Below are 18,179 nucleotides of genomic sequence, written 5' to 3'. Positions count from 1 at the left end.
TTTGTCTTAGCGTCATCGACTTCATTCCGTGCTGCCTACTTTCACGCTGGACTGGTCGAGAAAGACTGTATAAACTGCTCGATTATACCATATTACATCCCCTTCCAACCGTGGGATAATCGATTCGATCGTCACTGCCCTGCATAAAGCCCGCGCCACCCAATACATAACGAAGATGCGAACACTAGCTACGCTGTATGTCACCGTCTTAAGCCTGTCACTCATCGGTGCATCGCCTTTGGTCATCACTAGCACTTCCGATGCCTCCATTTTTTCACCTATAGCCCTGGTTGACAGTTTCAATAACCGTGGAATTGGCAACACTGGGTCTCCGGCAAATCTGGATGGTCTAGGGGGTGCATTTCCCGAGCAAGAAGTTCGAAACGCAGGGTTGGTTAGAGTCGGTAGTCTGGCGTATCAGCTGAGAATGGGTGGGAATGACAACGTTGCAGCGTTTGGTCAAGATATACCGATGACGCCGCGACGCTATGGTGCTTTGTATCTGCTTGTGACGGCAAGTCATGGCCCATCGGTAGGGAACCTTACAGCTGTATACAGTGATGGAACAAGCGATACCACAAAGTTCGTCGTTTCCGACTGGCAAACTGGAGGTGCCTACAGTGCCTTTTCCACTTCCACCATTGTCCAAGGCAGCTCCACCGTCCCATCTCATGGCCACATGTACTCTCTTCCTGTATATGTCAACCCAGCCAAAACCCTTGTCAAACTCTCGCTACCAGCGGGAGATCCAGTGGCTTCTTTTCACCCTCTTCTTCATATATTCGCTGCAGCAGGTAAAATGGCCAGCTCTGCTACAGATTTGGCCATCACCCATGCCGTCGCTACTGCGAACAAAATACCCGACGAATCCGGTCGACTCTGGCAAATGGTCGAGGTTGACATCCACAACTCGGGGACCAGAAGGTTATATGGGTCCAATGTTAAAGTGTCTGTACTGGGTCATGGAGTAGTCACCACTGTTCCTGGTGTTTTGGATGTCTTGGAAGGAGGAGAGAAGCGAACAGTCTATGTTGGCGTTCAAACTTCGTTTTTCGGTAAAAGGAACCTGGCTACAGCGTTGAGCATCAAAGGAAGCAACGTAGCGATCATCACCATGAATATTCCTCTCCAGCTTGGAATAAATGCTTGGGAACCTAACGAGGAATCTTTATCGCAGCACAAAGCGCCGCGCTGGTTTGATCAAGACAAGTTTGGAATCTTCATTCATTGGGGGTTGTATTCTGTCCCTGCGTGGGGCCCACCAGGTGGCATGTACAGCGAATGGTACTGGAGTAATTACAACCACCCGCAGGATGAAACGTACGAATACCACGCCAAAACGTGGGGCAAGCACTTTGAATACGATGACTTCATACCGTTGTTCCAGCCGCAGCTTTTCAACCCTAGAGAATGGCTGGATCTGATCACTGCGAGTGGCGCCAATTACTTTGTGCTGACCTCTAAGCATCATGAGGGGATAGCCTTGTGGGATACCAAGGTCAGCAATAGATCTTTTGTGGCATTGGGACCCAAACGCAACTTTGTCAATGAGGTACTGGAGGTTGCAGAGAAAGAGTATGGTCATCTCAAGGCCGGCTTGTACTGTAAGTGATGTTGTCCAAACTCGTGCTTGCAGCCGAACAGAGGATATCATATTGATTATTGACATAAATGCATAGTCTCTATGCCGGAATGGTATAATTCTGCCTACCCCACTACAGGCGCATTTGGCCACACTCCCCGAAATCCTTATACAGGCGCATCGGTGCCTTACACTGGCAGTCCAGACTTCAAAGACTATGTCAATGAGCTGCAGCTTCCACAGTTGCTCGAATTGGTGGATCTGAAATATGACCTCAAAATTATCTGGTGAGTGTATGACCATATCAATTTGGTCCAATGTTTTATATGAGACTGATATTTTGCCCTAGGTGTGACATCGGTGGAGTCAACAATTCCACGTTTTTTGCGGCCAAGTTTTTCAATAATGCCGAGGCCAGGAACCAAGAAGTGACCATCAATGATCGTTGTGGTATGAGAGCAAACGATTTTTCTACACCTGAGTATTCAACGCTGGCTGTCACATCTCGCGAGTAAGTACCCCAACGGTACCGCTTTTTATGTATTTTAACATGATGAATGTCTAACGGTTTATCTAACGTTGTAGCAAATGGGAAACCACTCGAGGTATTGATCCTCATTCATTTGGATACAATCAAGGAACTAGTCCAGACCAGTATGCAAATGCGAGCTCCATGGTCCAACTACTAGTCGATTCAGTCAGTAAGGGTGGCAATTTGCTTCTGGATGTCGGCCCAGATGCTCAGGGCCGCATATCTGAGCCTCAACAAGCAAGTCTTAGGGGAATTGGCGCATGGCTTGCCGTCAACGGTAAGGCGATTTACAATACCACATACTGGTGGGTGACGAGCGACGAGGGCGACCTACGTTTTACCTCTGCTGCCGATGCCTTCTACATCACAACGCTCAAACGACCCAACAATACCCTGCGAATCAAGTCTCCTATCCCTATTTCCCAAGGCGATATCATCGAGCATATTGGATCTCCATGTGCAGGACTTGCGTGGTCTCGAGGTGCAGATAACACTATTTCCATTTCTGTGCCCAACCAGTGCATTCATACCGTTGCGGATGTAGAGGCCTGGGTGTTCAAAGTGGTCTGGATGCAAAATTATACTCCCATAGGACCTGTGGTGGCCCAAGTCGTAGCGCAGGCCAAGTTGGAGTCATATCAGTCACCGACTTGAAATAGATCGTTCTTTTTGCATGCATGAGAAAGTAGCCATCTAGAGTGTCGCTAACAAACTGTTCAAAGGCTCACATGTGGAAAAATAACTTGCACACTTGTATATATAAAAAACAACTGTATTCTCTATTGTCTTGGTATAACAACATACGATCAAACAAAAAATAAAAGGCGGAAGGCTCTAGCAAGAGTCGAAAAATGCAATAGAAGAGGTGATTGAAATGGAATCTATAGATACATGATGAGAGCAAATGCAAAAGTAGAGAGAGAGATTAAAAGAAGGGGAAACAAGAGAGGTTAAAGAGACAGGGATTTTTCAAGAGAGTCTAAAGCGCCGCCTGTAGCGCCGATTCTAGTCTAAATTATCTACCACCGTAACCACCTTTGTAGCCACCGCGGCTACCGCCAGAGTAACCACCTCGGCCACCACCACCACCGCCGCCTCCAGAACGACGAGCACCATAGCCACCACCACCGCCGCCGCCGTAGCCATTACCGCCACGGTTGCCACCGCCGTAACCACCACGACCACCACCGCGACCGCCTCCAGGACCATCGCGACGATCACGTTCAGCAAGTTCAGGAAGAACCTCTGGAGCAGTCATGGTGATGTTGTGCTTATCGAACCACTTGCGGCCAGCGAGGAGGATGACTTGAGCACCATCTTCTTCTCTGATTTCAGCCTTGCTGGACAAGACATCGAAGACCACACCGGTCATATCCTTGGTCATGCGCATACCACGAACATCTTCGTAAGCCAAGTTGGGGAATTCACGGGAGATGATGTTGCGAACATAGCCAGGGTGTTGAATGGCATTTGACAAGGTGAACATAAGTGTAACGAAACCTTCTTGGGAGGTAAGGAGTGAGCGGCTGGCAATGCCTTCATGGTAACCAGAAATATAAGCCAATGCAGCGGAAAGAGCCTTCTCAGCACCGTGTTCTTCAATCAGCTGTTGAGCGGATGCAGTGAAATGGGGCAAGACATCGGGGTTGACCTTGTTGATGGACTCAATGGCTCCTTCAGTGGTAGCCTTGATGATGTCTTCAGGACGAGGAGCAGACATGGTTTCGAACTTGACACCAGTGCGCTTGGAAATATATTGGATAAGACCTTCTTCGTTGGGCTTGTAGAAAGTGACGCAAACACCGGAACGACCAGCACGACCAGTTCTACCAGATCGATGGACATAACTTTCGGGATCTTTAGGAGGTTGGCAATTGATAACCAAATCGACTTGAGGAATATCCAATCCACGAGCAAGGACATCGGTACAAATAATGCACTTGAACTTGCCCTCACGGAAAGACTTCATGGTGGATTCACGGCTAGATTGAGCAATGTCACCGTGAAGGACAGCAGCATCCTGCTTAAGCTTCTCATGGGTACCAAGTTCGTTGGCATCAGCCTTGGTTGCACAGAAGATAAAGGTCAAACCAGTTCCACCATAGACATTGACGACATCGCCAATAATATCGGATCGTGATTGATAAGAAGAGGGAATGGCAATGTGGCGAATGTTCTGGTTGGTACGGTTCTTGGAGTTACCGATGAGATCGACACGAGTATAGTCAGGTCTCAAGAAGCGTTGAATAGTCTCCAAAACAGATTCGGGTACAGTGGCAGAGAACAACAAGGTTTGGTAATCTCTGGCGTTCTGCTTTTGGTCCTTGACAACTTGAAGAACTTTGAACATATCATCTTGGAAACCACGAACATCCAACATCTCATCAGCTTCGTCCAAGGTGATGAACTTGAGGTTATGGAGCTTGAGGTTACCAAAGTTGATGTGATCCTGGATACGACCAGGGGTACCGACAATGATATCGACACCTTCACGCAAAGCTTGGGTTTGCTCAGGGTAAGGAGTACCACCATAGACAGCGAGGGTCTTCAAGTTAGATAGGGTTTCAAAGTCACCGCACACTTGCTTGGCAAGATCGCGAGTAGGGCAGAGAACCATGACACGGGGAGCGCGGCCACGACCAGTGTTGGCACGGTCGTCTTCAGAATTGAGACGCTCAATCATGGGAAGAGCGAAGGCAAGAGTCTTACCAGTACCAGTACGGGCACGGGCAAGCATATCGTTACCGTCGTAGATGTGATCAAAGGTGGCAGCTTGAATGTCGAAAAGGGACTTGATGCCACGGGCTTCCAGTTTCTTGATAGTCTGTGGTGAAAGTCTGAAGCTGGTCAAACGCAAATTTTCGGGGATTTCATCTTCAGAGCTGGCAGGAGTGGTTTCCTCGACCGTCTGGGCGACTTTATCGACAACAACAGTGGTTACTTCTTCTTCTTCGGTTGTCTTCACCTTCTTGCTGCTGCTCTTTTCGCTGCTGCTATCATCAGAATGCTTTCTCTTTTCTGACTTCTCCTTCTTCTCTTTCTTTTCCTTCTTTTCCTTCTTCTCTTTCTTCTCCTTCTTTTCCTTCTTATCCTTCTTGTCGACTACAACGTTGCTCATGGTCGAATCGACAGACACTAGATAAGGAGGACACCGGGTTAGACATAGTGTGAGGACAAGCAGATCAGTACGGGCGAATAATTACCTTCGTCGTCAGATTTTCTTTTCAAAGTAGCTGGCATGATTCAAGTACGAAGTATAAGAAAAGAAAAAGGGACGAGAAATGGGCAAGCCTTTATTAGGCTCAGGCTAATTTTTTTTTTTTTTTGTCTCAAAGTGAATGCCCACCAATGAATATGAAAACCAGTCACTGCCGCGCGGAGTTCCATTCTCCACTCTGCCTGATCGATAGCCCTCACACCCTAGGCTCGTTCATTCACAGTGATGGACCTTGCAAGCTATTCACTGAAGATGTAGTGGAAATAATGAGGATACCAATATGCTGTCACCATTGTTGATGTAACCCTTAGTATGTTTTAGGCACGAGCGATTGATAATGTCGATCCGTTTCAGGCTGTGAGACATATTTAGCGTTTACACCAATTACTATGAGCCATAGCTGCAAAAGCCAGAAGAAGACAGATTCATTTATGCATCCTAAACACCAAAGTGCTTGAGATCTCAATCAAAGAATGTTCAGCTATCCTTTATACGACAGCCACTCCTTCAATACATGATGAAAAAAATAAAATGAAATGAGTTAAATAGAATGAAATGAAGCTGCAGGAGAGGAAGAAGAGTACAAATAGCCTCCCCCATATACAGATCGCCGGTGATCAACTTGATCCTATTCAATGTCGTCAGATTGAACTAGTTAGTAAGGATAGTGGTTTCTTATGTCGAAGTACTTGGAAAAAAGGAGAAATGGCGACTGTAAAAAATTCATAGGCGGACTTCCGGCGGGCGAGCAGGCAGCCTGGTATAAAGTGTCACTCAGGGCGAATTGGCATACATACGTGAGAAAGTAAATCGGTGTGACCCTTTTAAACCTCAATACTATGACCGAAATCATACAAGATTTGGCCGCAAGCCTGAACATGGACATGGACTCCCTGGCATTCTCCAAGACCATGGACGAAAGGGACTCTCTGCGTCGATTCAGAGACGAATTCTCTATTCCATTGAAGAAAGATGTCGCTGGTACTAATCTGCAAGGTAATCTATTACTACAACATGTGCACCACACCCTGACACACATACTCATATACCTCTAGGTGATGGAGAGGAGTCGTCCATATATATGTGCGGCAATTCCTTGGGACTCATGCCCTTGCGCACTCGCAACCTAGTGATGCAAGAGTTTGACGTTTGGGGTAAAAAGCAAGTACAAACGCTGGTACCTTCATAGGCTATTCTAGGTGTACTAACTTTAATTTCTCAAGGGGTGTGGAGGCACATTGGGATCACCCTTACAACCGACCATGGGCCACTGTTGATGAAGTTGTTAAAGGGATGATGGCTGATCTAGTTGGTATGTACACCTTTGCATAGATTTCTGCAAAGCATTTCTGATGATCCTATAACTGCTTTCCGATAGGTGCGTTGCCAATTGAGGTTACTACCATGAACACCCTCACTGGAAATATTCATGCATTACTTTCTGCTTTCTATCGTCCAACTGTCGAGAGAACCAAGATTATCATTGAAAAGAAAGCTTTTCCTTCTGATCATGTAAGTGATAGATCGATGTGCAAATCATCTAGCTCCAAACGTGAAGCTGAAAGTTTTTGTGGCGGGTTTTCCCACGTAGTATGCTGTTGCGGCGCAGATCAAATTGCATGACCTCGACCCAGAAAGCTGTCTTATCACCATTGCTCCCCGTGAAGGCGAAGATACGCTTAGAACTGAAGACATTCTAAACACTATTTCAATGCACGGTTCAACCACGGCCGTTATCATGCTGAGTGGTGTACAATACTACACTGGACAGTATTTCGAGATTGAAAAGATCACTGCTTATGGCCATGAACAGGTACGAACTCGTTTTTAAAAAACCATGCCGTTTTGCCACTCGTCACTCATCTTTTCAATGTTCGGGTAGGGATGCGTTGTTGGATGGGATTTGGCTCATGCTGCTGGAAACGTGCCACTTAAGCTTCACGATTGGAATGTGGACTTTGCCGCCTGGTGCTCGTACAAGTACCTCAATTCAAGCCCAGGTGGTATTGCAGGTCTTTTTGTGCATGAAAAACACGCAAATGATCAACGACCAAGGTAACTTTGAATGCTTCCATGATGTATGTGTGTTCTCTATTCTGTTGTCTGACCACTGGTTTCTTAGACTACAAGGTTGGTGGGGTAATAAGAAGGAAGATCGATTTGAAATGAAAGAAGGTGAGGATAACTTGCTTGTAGATGATAATCTGTTCAGAGCTCGTTCCCTAAATTCTATTATTCACCCCCAACAGAGTTCAACCCAACGCCAGGAGCGTCCGGATATCAATTGTCCAACCCTAGTGTGATCACTACCATCTGTCTGCTTGGATCGCTCCAAGTGTTCCATGAAGCAGGATTTGCCAATCTTCGCGAGAAGTCTGTCCACCTGACAGCCTACCTTGAAGCGCTCGCCACTCGGGTTCTCGCCCCACACGCTGCAAACTACAGCATTATCACCCCCAAGAACCCTGACCACCGTGGTTGCCAAATTTCATTCACCTTTGGACACGGAAAGATGATGGACGTGTTTGACGGTTTACAATCTCATGGCGTCATTTGCGATGAACGCAAGCCCACTTGCATTCGGATCGCTCCTACACCCTTGTACAATACCTACAGCGACGTGTACAATGCTGTACATATCTTGAAGAAGGTCATGGACCAAGTGTACGGTGCCCAATAGAAGAATAAATGCAGTAGACAAACAAGCTAGGGCGGGTGATTGACTTTTTATGTGCTTATGGGGGGTTGTTTTCATAGCGGCAAGCGATGCCAAAGGTGTTGGTGTATTTTCTGGGTTGTTTTTGGCATATCATTTTTAGTACGTGACTGGGGAAGTAATGGAAAAGCAAATTTGCAACAAAAGTAAAAGAAAGAAGGAAAAATAGTAGAGTAGGAAAAAAAAAAAAAAGCTAAAAAGAACTGAACATACATTTAGATGTACCAAAGTAGAGTGTGAAGAAAGTGGCAGATTATGAATGAATGAGGACAGCCGTGTGTCCTGGAGGAGTAGGTCAACTCTCATGATTCGTTTGATCCTTCTCGGTCAGCGGCGGCAGCAGCAGCAGCAGCAGCTAGGTGATATAATGACATGGGTTGATCTAAGTTGGCATCGGTGGAACGACTTGCTTCTGAGCCAGACGGTGACGTTGGATGAGCACTGCTGCGAGTGTCTGAATAATGATCTGGTGAACCACGTTCGCTGTACTGTGGTCGTGGATGCAGTAAGTCGGTGACATGCGATGATGGACTAGAGTCAAAAGGGTAATGAACAGAAGTAGTGGGAGTAGAATACGAAGGGGTCATGATGGATGCGGCGGATGGATGATTGGAAGGAGATGGTGTTCGATCAGACGATAAAATCATTTGAAATAAGCTCCTTGGTTGCTGATGGGAGGGCTGTTGATTCGCTGAAGAGGAGGAATTAGAAGGCGACAATAGACCAGGTTGTGGAGACATGCGTCCATTGGCAGAATGTTGATGAAATCCACTGTCTTCTAAACCAGTAGGAGAAACGTCAACCCAATGTATATTCTGTGCCACTTTCTCATTGTCCCACTTACCACTAGCAGCATTGAAAACAGCCGGAACAAATTCGAACGATTTGCCATCATCCGATCCGAAGGCCCGTCCACCATTGACCAGCGACATCAATGAAGGTCCTGTTGATTGACGCTGTTGTTGCTTCTGCTGTTGGATTTGTGCCAACTTCATTCGCGGAGAACGGGGAGTTAACATCGGCCGTTCCATTTTGTGTTCCGGAGTTTGTGCCGGGGAGCTGCTCTCCGATACCGATTCCATGAAATCATGATCCCGCTTGTGTTCTGGACTCATGGGAACACCAACCCGCTCGTCGTCAGGTCTGTATTTCTTGATTAGTGCATACAGGTCGTTTTCAAGTGTCACCACCGCCGAGTATAGAATGTTGATGTCGTCTCTGGATTTGGCAGCTTCGGACGACGATGCTGTGGAGGATGCAAGCACCATAGCCTTGAGCTGACTCACACTCTTCACAGCCAAATTCTCCACTTCCGAAGTAGACGATGACGGAGTGACACTAGACTGTCGTACAATGCTACCTAAAAGATCCAACTGTGCTCTCGTAGCACAAACGAGGGCTTGCTGAAAAATGATATCCTTATAACAAACGTTGGCATCATTTGTGCTGAGTGCATCACCATGAAGAATAATCGACTTGGAGCTTTCGAAATAATGCTGGTATGAGACTTCTTGGCGGGACCGCCCAATGGCATGTGGTCGATGAAGTATGAGCATGGTCATATGAAATAGGAAATGGAGTAACTGCACATGAACCGGTGCACGGGATTCCGTGCTATAGGTTTCCGTAAGTGACCATTGATATTTTCGGGGAAGCCCGGTCATCCAATTGGTGAGAGCTCGATGCAACGTATTGACGGGCCAAAAATCGCCTCTGGAGCCTTGGGCATTGTTATGCTTGACCACCCGACCCATCAACTTGACCAATTTGATATAGGTCAAAAAGAAATCCACTGTGCCTACTTCGGTTTCCATGTCCTCGTATATTTTTTCTATGGTGGTTTTCAGCATGTCGTCTAGGTAGGGTTGGTTCATGTAGGGAAGAACTCGCTTGCTTTCACGCTTCTTCGTCTCTTCTTTTTCTAAATAGTACGCGACCGGTGCTTCGCTGTTACGGTCAGGCATATCCACATAAATTTCATCTTCTTCGATTTCAAAGGGACGTGCATGTAAGCCACCCAAGAGGCGTTCATGACAGAAGATGGACCAAAACAGTTTTTTCCGCAACAAGGTTTCTCTTGGGTCTTCCCAGTTTTGGTCCACCATTTCTCCCATGTGAAGACCAAAGGAGATGGCAGCTCGATTAGCTCGTGACAGTAGAGACATGGTTAAATCCACTTGCTTTTGGTCATTTTTGCCAATGTAACGCGAGAGAATACACAAAGCTGAGATGGTCGATAGCTGATTGGTAGGAAGGGTATCGGCAAGAGCCATGGCACGGTCGAAAAAATGTTTGCTGCACACTTCTGCACTGTGACGAACGTACTCATTATGAGAAAATAGTGGAAGAGTGATGTGAGAGGGAATGATCTCAGAAGCAACGGCCATCATGGAGTACGCCAACAATAACACCGACGACGCCGCGGAGGAAGACAATGTTGAAGGCGGCTGAGAATTGTCGGCACTGCTTTGCTGTCGTATGACTTTCAATTTCATTTCCAAGTCCCGTCGGTCAACGACGGGACTGAACATATAAACGTGATCAAAATAAATACCAAATAGATATTCCTGGACGCTGAGAGGAGGAAGCTGTTGTGATGAAAGAGCTTCTTCGGCAGCAGATGATGATAACGAAAACGATTGTTGGCCAGCTAGATCCGCAATGGAGGGGAGCCGAACTTCGCGTTTACGAGGTTGAACGGATTCTAAACCTTCCATGATATCTTCGGTCGCGGTGGCCGCAGTAGGCATGGGTGGTGATCGAGCTGGCGGATGATCCATGGTAGGCTTATAATCCACTGAGGCGCGTCGCATGGCAGCAGAGGCAGAGGCAAACGTTTGATATGACGATGAGGAATAATAATCTCGCGCTGACGTACTAGATGACATGCTGGCCGCCAAGGGAGGCGGAGCGTAATTAGATGAGGCAGACATAGCGGTGGTCATAGAATGATGCCTCTGGCGGGGTTCCTGTGTAAAAGCTTTTGTTTCACGTCTTGAAGTGACCGACCATGGGGAGGAAGATGATGAAGAGGACGCCGGACGGTCAACGGGTTTTGAAGTAGAACGGTCTTTGATGAGAAACTGCATCATAGAATCTTTATCTAACGCAGAAGCTGGGTCTGAGCCACTTTCTAGGATGGTACGAAGCATTCCTTCAATTGTTTTGAGTCTATCCTCTATCGCCTCCACTGCTGCCTTGGTAGGGGCATTGCGCCTATCTTCATTATTCAATGTTGGATATTCACACCTAACGCCGGATTTTGCACAGTTTTTACAAGGGATTTCTCCATTGCATTTGGTCTTTTTCCGTCTGCATTCACTACAGGCACTGACGATTTTGGCACGTTTTCGTCGTGTATCACCCGTCTGTGGGTCCAAGGGCTGCTGTTGTTGAGGATCCGTAGGCATCATTAGAGATAAAACTCAATGATGCGCAACCGGGGTGGGATGGTACCGAATTTTATTGAGGGTTTTATGGAAATGTAAAGGCGCCACGAGGAAGGAAAAAAAATAACGAAAGGAAGTAAAAGTGAAAGCGGGCAGGCGGGACTCAACACCCGGCTGACAACAATAACAAAGGTCCGTATGAAGCAAGTCCACAACTGCAAAAAGCTTTATTGTTATGAGAGAGAGCCTGCAACACGCAGAGCGACGCCAGCATGGCAATCCATCTCAGCATTGCATCCCCAAATTCCCCATGCTTAAAAAAATCATAAAAAAAATCATCATAAAATAAATCTTTCGCATCGATCGCCTGTCTGCAACCTAATCTCTCTCTCTTTCTGCCTGCCGCCCATTTTCTTCCCTGCGTCCAATCTAACGTAACGTAACCTCCCCATTTAAGCTACTTGATAATCTTTAGCTCTCCCAACCTACATTTTTGCTCAAGCACTGCACCCATCCTTTTGTCTTACCATCACTCTCCATTAATGGCCTGGTCAAAAGATCCACTGAAAAATCATCACGCCATGTCGGTTAATCAAGCGCTGTTACAAACCCTACCATACTCCATATGGGACTTCTCCTCTCATTCTGCCTCATATCACCCACGCAATATCATGGAAAATAGCCCAATGGACCAGAGTTCAAGGTGGTCTAGTGGCACGAATAATCAGATGCAGTATATCACTCTCAAGCTTGATCGCCCTGCTATTGTCCGTATCCTTTTTTTTTTTTTTGGCTATTGTTGAGCCGCCGTGCTACAAATCTTTCAATTCAGATGGCACGTCGTTTATTTCTCCGATAAACCTCTTGACTCGCATTCCTTGATATTGTTCAACGCTGCAGATTCAGTCACTTTTGGAAAATTCCATAAAGGTAAAAAGAAAAGGCTGCATCGAAAAGCCGCCATTACAATCGTGATTTTCTAACTATCGTTATCTCAAAAAGTCCATGTATGTAACTTAAAAGAGTTCAAAGTCTTGGGAGGAGCTACGCCAAATAAGCTGACCGAACTGGTGCACAGCGGTAATGTCATATAGAAAAAAAAATAATGCAGGGAGCGCGCGCTTTTTTTTTTCCCTGTCCCCTTTAATTAATGCCATTTCCTCTCAGGTCTTCGTAACGATAATGAACCAGAGACGTTTGCATTAAAGCACACAGCAAATAATGTGGTAATTACTGATCGTCAGAACGTGGTATACACACCGGCTTCGTACCAATGTAAACCTTTTCTTTCAAACTTCACTAGATATTCCCAATCCAATATATCAAAATTGTGCCACTCATGGCATGGGGAGCGAACTTCAACTTTAGCATATGGTTCATAGAATTAAAAGGTATCATGAACCCTGATATTGTCAATCGCGCTCAGATTGAATATGAGCAGGTACGTCCACCCCCACCTTTTCATCGGATCACTTCCGTCGGTACTGAGCGTTACACAATTTTTTTACTAGTGTCAGGAAATGCAAACCATCCGCTTGTGTCTCAAGCACTTTAGAGAGCGCAATATGACCGAAGTGTTTAATGCGCTGAGTAGACAAACCAATGTCCAACTGGAGGACCCCCTATTAACAGACTTGCATCGAGCGTTAGTGCTTGAAGCCAATTATCCCGAAGCCGAACGCATTATCGCGCAAGCATCGAAGGCTGGCCTTTTTGAATCCTATTTGAAAGAATGTGATTATACCCCTCTATGGCATTGTATCGACACCGGTAAGCCTCGTAACAACACTATGTCTTAATATATGATGTGTTCTGATCTGTCGCGTACGCTAGATCAATCCTCTCCATCTGTTCGAGGTGGCCATCAGATGTGTATAGACGTTGAGGGTGGATTGATTTATCTGCTAGGAGGATGGAATGGGAAAATGGATTTGTCGGACTTTTGGTGTTATAACATACGGCAGAGACAATGGACGATGATCAGCTCCAACACTGCAAAGTGAGTTTGCCTTTTCCGCATGACATTTATTCACCTGAATCATGGCCTTTAAACCATCGTTACTCTCCAGTGAAGGCGGACCTGGACCTAGATCTTGCCACAAAATCTGCTTTGATCCATCGACTCGCTCAATCTTTGTATTAGGACGGTATGTTGAATCACAAGCAAGACTGGAAGCCAACTTAAATCCGGATTTCTATCAATATTTGACGCATATCAACCAGTGGGTCAAGATCAGTGACAATACTTCGGTAAGTGGTTACTGATTGAAACTGAGACCAATACAGTGTAAGGAACTCATGGCTAATTTGATGTTTTAATTTTTTTTAATTTTGGCTTCAAGAATGATGGAGGGCCTGATCTGATTTACGACCATCAAATGTGCATGGATACAGAAAAACAAATGTTGTACGTTTTTGGTGGTAGAACAGTTCATCCTGATACGAATCAGCACAATTACAGTGGGTTATATCGGTATAATGCCAACATGAACTCTTGGAAACTACTGAGGTGAGTCATCATTTTGGTTAGGTAGAAGTTTTCTCTAATTTGGCGAGCAAGGCTAATGTTGCTGTCTTCCCTGCTGCCCCTTTAACTAAGATCGGACGTATCATCGCACTCTCCTCCAACCCCTCCACATGAAAACAACAATGGAACCGAGGCCGCTACCACTTCACCTGGCGCGTCCACTTTATCGCCGGCAGCTTCTTCTCCATCTATACCGTCTCCTCTGCTGACACAACATGGCATGCGGCACGACCAACCAGCTACCCTAAAGTCGAGAGTAGGACATTCCATGCTGTATGACCCTGTATCTCGACTATTGTACATATTTGCTGGGCAACGCCTTAAGGACTATCTCTCGGATTTTTACGCATATTCTCTCGACCGAGATGAGGTGATTGAAATATCTCGGGATTACTCCCGACAGGCTGGACCTGATGCTGGCTTTACTCAGCGGGCAACTATGGATGCAGAAAAGCAGGAAATTTATATTTTGTCTGGTTACATGAAAGTGAAAGGTCATGACACGGTGAAGAATTCGTTCTGGGTGTATGATATTCGCACGAATGTGTGGAAGAAAGTGTACCAGAACGAAGCCATCAATGATGATAATCAACGCATTGTCAATGAAACCGAGCCCTGCCCCAGGTACGCGCATCAGCTTGTATACGACCATATTAACAAAGTGCAATATCTATTTGGCGGAAATCCCGGCGACAAAAAAGACATCACCAAGCGGTTAGATGATTTTTGGGAGCTGCGGTTACACAGGTAAACCACGAAGTCCAGTCTGCATGTGCACATTCGTCAAAATAAGTAACCTCAACCTTTGCGCAGACCCAACTCTCAAGACATCCTAAGAAAATGTTTGTTCCAGATCCGTGCTCAGCATTTCATGGAGTTATGTGAAGCAGATTCAGATGGTGGAAACAGTGGATTGCCTGCCCTTCAATATTTGCAAAACGAATTGTCGCAAGTCGTTGACCATAAGAACCCCAAAGAAAGTACCGAATTCAGGCAATTAAGCACAAACTTGGTCATGGGCATGGCCAATGGAAAGTCCAAGACAGGTCAGAGAATTTGATCTCATGTTTGTTGAACCTGATAGAACCATGTACTGACTTTTTTCCTATGTAAATAGACTTCGCTAATGCTCGCAATCGATTGTATGAGCACCTACTTTCATACTTTCCCAAACACATGAAGCAACCTGATGAATCGCTTATCGATACTATGCGCATCGTTTAGTCCTTTCAACTACTGAATCTACATTATCGTAATTAAGCTGGAATACAGTATATTAATGTGACACGTTTGGGATCCTTGCTACAATAAATTTTTTAAAAAAGTGGATGGCGGCAAAAGTCTAAGCAAGCAAAGCAAAGCAAAGCACCATCACTGCTCCCAAAAGAACCCCTTTTCATAGGAACCCTCTTGCGCTTGGACGACATTAAACAAACAATGTCGTTTGTGAGTGGTGCCACGTCTCAATGTCCAGCCGTCGGTTTCATTGGTTCACCCCCTTTGCCGCCGTCAATTTAATTTTACATGTGAATATCATTTAAAAAAAGACCCTTCTTGGCAGCCAACCCGCCGCCAGCATCTCAGCTTGTCTCCAGTTGTCACCCATGTCGACCCATGTCACCAAGCGATCGAAGCAGGTGCTAGATCCACCACAGTTTCATGTTCGCCCTGGTCCAGCCCCTGATCTGCATCGCTTTGAACGGCAACCACAGCATTGGATGGCCGGTCGTATAGCCTTGACGCTTTTGCACTGGGCATTCGCCTTGTGGACCCTGATAAAAGCATGGTCAAGTCGAAGCTGGATCTTCATCTTGCAACATGTTATATCTCGTGACATTCCAAAAGCCATTGAGACCGACAGGGCCCGCCTCACAAAGATTCCCCATCACCTTGCTGTCATTGTGTCGCAAGAACAAGCTTGGACCAACCGATCACCCGCACAGTGGGATGCCATTATCCATGATATTTGCAATACGTGTGTGTGGTCTTCGGAGCTAGGTATAAAAGAAGTGTCTGTATTTGAACAATCAGGTACGAACCGACGGAAATAGTGAGTTGATAGAATGTAAATTTCAAAGCAGTGAGCTGATCTATTCTCGTTTAGGTTACCTTAAGCGACGAGAGTCTCACATCCAGAAGCAGCGTGCAAAAGCTTTTGAAGAGTACCATATGTGCAGCACTGGATCGAACGGCAGTAGTGTACAATCCACCCCGTCAAAAGGTACGTTCCATTTTGTTACGCTTGACCCTCACCAACACATGTCGTTTAACCGAACGACCCAAAAGGTTTCAAATTGTCAATTTTTGCATTGGAGGATGGAAAAAACTATGTGGCACAAGTCACTAAGCAAATGGCCGTGGCAGTAACGGAAGAAGACCGGTTTACCAGCGACAACATCAATGTCCAACTAGTAGACAAGTGGATGTCAGGTATGAGTTTATCAAGCGTAACATGTTCACAGGTATTGACGATACTGAGCAAATGTGGTTATTTCAGAGAGGATATCCGAGCCGGAAATCGCCATGATTTGCTATGGCACTGCACACAACTACATAGAGCTCAGTGGATTCTTTCCATGGCACATGCGGCTAACGGAGTTCATGTAGGTTATAGACTGGGGTTGTGGATCAGATATACGGAATTCAAACTTACATGCCGTTGCTTTTTGAATGACAGTAATATACCATCCCACAAATCCATATCATATCCACTGTTTATAAGGGCTATGTATAATTATTCCAAAGTAGAGCAGCGGTTTGGACGATGATTTGTCAAATCAATCCATATACACTCCACCATTTGGCATGAGGCCATTAGAGCAAAAAGGCACCAATGTGCTATCATCCCCTCTTTTTTTTCAAACCAATGCTCTCTTGTATCATCATTACATATCGCATACAGTCTAGAATAAAATATATAATACATCATGGTAAGGGAGGGACGTGGAGATTTTCATGTGGAGTAGTGGATAATTAGCTGTCTTTAATGCCATCGTACTGAGGCAAGGGTAAAACACATTTGGGGGCAGATTTTGACAAAACAACGCAAGCATCGTTTTTATTCAGTCGCCGAGAAAAATTCTTATACTCTGGCCGCATCTTCGTCATATGCTTCATCCGCTTCGTCTTCTTCGGCAACTTCTTGTTCTTCTCCTTTGACAAACAGCGGCTCCTCCTGTTCATCCAAGTTTTCGTCGATCCCTTCGGGCGTGGCATTTATTTGCCTCTTGGCGTCTGTTTCTCTTGCAGTTCTGGCCTCATCTTGCTGTAGCTCGCTCGATTTTCCTAGTGTCGTTTGCCCCTGCGATCCAATTTCATCTATTTGTTGCTCAGCATGTTGTTTGGCTTCGTCGGATACCCTAGGATTATTTAGTGTTGCCTAATTCCAAGTCAAGTTAATGCCATGGTCGAAAATGAAAGTGAGTGGCACGACGATATCTATTCTTACTTTGTAGCCGCGGACTACATTTCTTGGGTCTTTGCTTTCGTAGTTGGAATCTCCTGGTGACATAGTGGCTTAATAAGATGAAGTTGGGTGAGATTGGATAACTGAGACTTATATATCTTCTTGATACTGTGCGCCATACTATTTTGTTGGTTAATTGTTATGTAACAATGCCATGACTACATGTTTCACTATGCTTCGTAGTTGCTGATCATATATTACGTATTTATGAGAGATGCCATTCATTTTTGAGTGCTTCCAAGCGTAACTGGTTTGCCTTTTGTCGTGCACTTCATACTTTCGTAATGCGTTCCGTAATGTGTTCAGGGAAAGTGATGACAGATCACAGTCATTCTCGATCGAATGCGCCACAGATTATATCCCAGGCGAAATAAAATAAAGCAGTTCTCTTCATCCTTGTCTATCTGACAATGGCCCTTGAACGAAACTCCCTGCGGCAATTGCCACGTGGAGATTCTTTAAACTTGTAAACTATTCTTCTAATCATACCCCGCAACCATTTACGGGTGGATGATTTGAGAATTCTTTTGAGTCAGCGTATTGTTGATGAGGAAGAGTTATGTAAATATTCTTATAAATGTGTCCTACCAGTTATATACTTAAATAACCAGAGTTAATGGAGGCAATAGTACAGCGACCATCGATCCTAAAATAAATCAAAGTAATAATCGAGAGTTTCAAACTAGTAACAGCCCAAATTCTTCGCATGGCGATGCGTAAAATCGACTGCCTACATAGACCATTTGATCT

The 18,179-nt window shown here is 45.5% G+C and overlaps 7 protein-coding genes across 7 annotated transcripts; 4 read left to right on the top strand and 3 right to left on the bottom strand.

The window, feature by feature from the left end:
* The first annotated feature begins 10 nt into the window (after nt 1–10).
* Nucleotides 11–2,860, top strand: K450DRAFT_238348 (uncharacterized protein). The gene is made up of 4 exons (XM_051588579.1): nt 11–1,604; nt 1,680–1,869; nt 1,932–2,093; nt 2,168–2,860. Exons 1-4 carry the CDS (start codon nt 176–178, stop codon nt 2,766–2,768), a joined length of 2,382 nt encoding a protein of 793 aa, XP_051445142.1. The 5' UTR covers nt 11–175; the 3' UTR covers nt 2,769–2,860.
* Nucleotide 2,861: 1 nt separating this feature from the next.
* Nucleotides 2,862–5,386, bottom strand: K450DRAFT_238346 (uncharacterized protein). Its single transcript, XM_051588578.1, has 3 exons — nt 5,318–5,386; nt 5,161–5,249; nt 2,862–4,938 (listed from the first exon to the last, which is right to left on the bottom strand). The coding sequence occupies exons 1-3, from the start codon at nt 5,352–5,354 to the stop codon at nt 3,130–3,132; spliced, it is 1,935 nt and encodes a 644-aa protein (XP_051445141.1). The 5' UTR covers nt 5,355–5,386; the 3' UTR covers nt 2,862–3,129.
* Nucleotides 5,387–5,829: 443 nt separating this feature from the next.
* Nucleotides 5,830–8,053, top strand: K450DRAFT_238334 (uncharacterized protein). Its single transcript, XM_051588577.1, has 8 exons — nt 5,830–6,327; nt 6,387–6,492; nt 6,555–6,643; nt 6,710–6,843; nt 6,923–7,144; nt 7,214–7,386; nt 7,454–7,506; nt 7,581–8,053. The coding sequence occupies exons 1-8, from the start codon at nt 6,171–6,173 to the stop codon at nt 8,009–8,011; spliced, it is 1,365 nt and encodes a 454-aa protein (XP_051445140.1). The 5' UTR covers nt 5,830–6,170; the 3' UTR covers nt 8,012–8,053.
* A 296-nt stretch (nt 8,054–8,349) lies between these two features.
* Nucleotides 8,350–11,460, bottom strand: K450DRAFT_271245 (uncharacterized protein; the record flags this gene model as incomplete). Its single annotated transcript, XM_051592998.1, has 2 exons — nt 8,350–8,825; nt 8,892–11,460. 2 exons carry the CDS (start codon nt 11,458–11,460, stop codon nt 8,350–8,352), a joined length of 3,045 nt encoding a protein of 1,014 aa, XP_051445139.1.
* A 208-nt stretch (nt 11,461–11,668) lies between these two features.
* K450DRAFT_238326 (uncharacterized protein) lies at nt 11,669–15,407 on the top strand. The gene is made up of 13 exons (XM_051588576.1): nt 11,669–11,870; nt 11,995–12,207; nt 12,337–12,366; nt 12,439–12,516; nt 12,604–12,662; nt 12,740–12,877; nt 12,948–13,206; nt 13,270–13,435; nt 13,506–13,686; nt 13,779–13,945; nt 14,036–14,710; nt 14,777–15,009; nt 15,081–15,407. Exons 2-13 carry the CDS (start codon nt 12,018–12,020, stop codon nt 15,185–15,187), a joined length of 2,283 nt encoding a protein of 760 aa, XP_051445138.1. The 5' UTR covers nt 11,669–11,870; nt 11,995–12,017; the 3' UTR covers nt 15,188–15,407.
* Nucleotide 15,408: 1 nt separating this feature from the next.
* Nucleotides 15,409–16,895, top strand: K450DRAFT_238318 (uncharacterized protein). The gene is made up of 5 exons (XM_051588575.1): nt 15,409–15,994; nt 16,068–16,184; nt 16,250–16,393; nt 16,461–16,566; nt 16,641–16,895. Exons 1-5 carry the CDS (start codon nt 15,568–15,570, stop codon nt 16,729–16,731), a joined length of 885 nt encoding a protein of 294 aa, XP_051445137.1. The 5' UTR covers nt 15,409–15,567; the 3' UTR covers nt 16,732–16,895.
* A 102-nt stretch (nt 16,896–16,997) lies between these two features.
* K450DRAFT_280125 (uncharacterized protein) lies at nt 16,998–17,475 on the bottom strand (the record flags this gene model as incomplete). The annotated part of the gene is made up of 2 exons (XM_051593354.1): nt 16,998–17,342; nt 17,412–17,475. Coding segments are annotated over 2 exons (361 nt in total), but the record flags the coding sequence as incomplete, so codon positions are not given.
* Nucleotides 17,476–18,179: the final 704 nt, after the last annotated feature.

Source organism: Umbelopsis ramanniana (assembly GCF_025399195.1).
Source record: "Umbelopsis ramanniana AG unplaced genomic scaffold K450scaffold_23, whole genome shotgun sequence".
NCBI lineage: Eukaryota > Fungi > Mucoromycota > Umbelopsidomycetes > Umbelopsidales > Umbelopsidaceae > Umbelopsis > Umbelopsis ramanniana.
This window is presented reverse-complemented; position numbering and strand designations above follow the sequence as displayed.